At 40.2% G+C, this 1,167-nt stretch overlaps 1 protein-coding gene across 2 annotated transcripts in view; it reads left to right on the plus strand.

The window, feature by feature from the left end:
* Positions 1–1,167, plus strand: part of miga2 (mitoguardin 2) — a 9,252-nt gene that overhangs the window by 6,203 nt on the left and 1,882 nt on the right. For both annotated transcript variants that reach the window (XM_032538782.1, XM_032538783.1), the window contains exons 12-13: positions 80–178; positions 995–1,129. In XM_032538782.1, coding sequence (XP_032394673.1) covers positions 80–178; positions 995–1,129 — 234 coding nt within the window. The remainder of the gene's footprint in view (positions 1–79; positions 179–994; positions 1,130–1,167) is intronic.

Consider the following 1,167-nt stretch of genomic DNA (forward strand, 5'->3'; position numbering starts at 1 on the left):
AAGAAAAGCTTATGTGGACATGCTGTATTTGTACAGCTGTAACTAATATGCTCCTGTGTTATTTGTTGCTTTAATGCAGAGTCCCAACGCCTTCCTGGAGAGCTATGAGGACATGCTGCTTTACACTAAGAGAGAGGAAACGTGGCCCGTCACTAAGATGGAACTGGAGGGCCGAGGGGTGAGTAACCCTGCCATTCATCTCATGTGTCACGTCACGCTTTCACTTTTTCTTTGCTACCAACACTGTTATTGGTTGGTTTATTTATGAGAACAGGGATACTTAGCCACAGGGGATCTCAAGTATATTTCCATGTTCACTACATGAATTAAACTTTGAAGTGCAGCCAACAGTCAGGTCTGTACATTACTCAGTGTAAAGCTTATTTTAGAGTCATACTGTTGGTGGTTGTCTAACTGCCAAACAGTCCATCATAGTTTAAGTGGCACATTTGGTTACAGTCAGATGCTTTGCAACTATGCCTCACATAGGAAATAAATAATACGCATTAGATGCCATATGAAAAACGTGTGTCCTTATGGATGTGTTCAATGCATTTTCTTCCTAATAAAACATTTGCAGAGCCAATCTTTGGAAGAAATTGAAACAAGCATTATTTACTTACATGTTTGCTTGCTTGCCAGGGGTCTTTATTTCATTTGTCAGTCTTCTTTTACAGGGACCGTACAGATAAACAGTAAGTAAGGAGAAGCAATGCAACAGATACAATGCATATAGGGCATCTACCTAAAGCTTAGCCTTCATCCCTTTTTCAGTGTAGGTTAAAACAGCTCAACAAATCAGTGGAAGAATACAAACAAAAACAGGTCAGGATAAAAACAACAGGATAGATGAAACAGACTGTACATGCGAACATGCATGTGTGCATTTGTTGTACATGATGAATAACTGTCAATATATAAAGTTAGAGAAAATGCAATCACTGTCGTATTTAACACAATGCATTGTGGGGTTCTCATGTCCTGATTTCTGCAGGTGGTGTGTATGAACTTTTTTGACATTGTGTTGGACTTCATCCTGATGGATGCATTTGAAGACCTGGAGAACCCTCCCTCTTCTGTTGTAGCTGTGTTGAGGAACCGTTGGCTCTCTGACAGCTTTAAAGAGACGGTAAATACACACACACACACACACACACACACACACCA

This window comes from Etheostoma spectabile, chromosome 16 (genome assembly GCF_008692095.1).
Source record: "Etheostoma spectabile isolate EspeVRDwgs_2016 chromosome 16, UIUC_Espe_1.0, whole genome shotgun sequence".
Classification (NCBI taxonomy): Eukaryota; Metazoa; Chordata; class Actinopteri; order Perciformes; family Percidae; genus Etheostoma; species Etheostoma spectabile.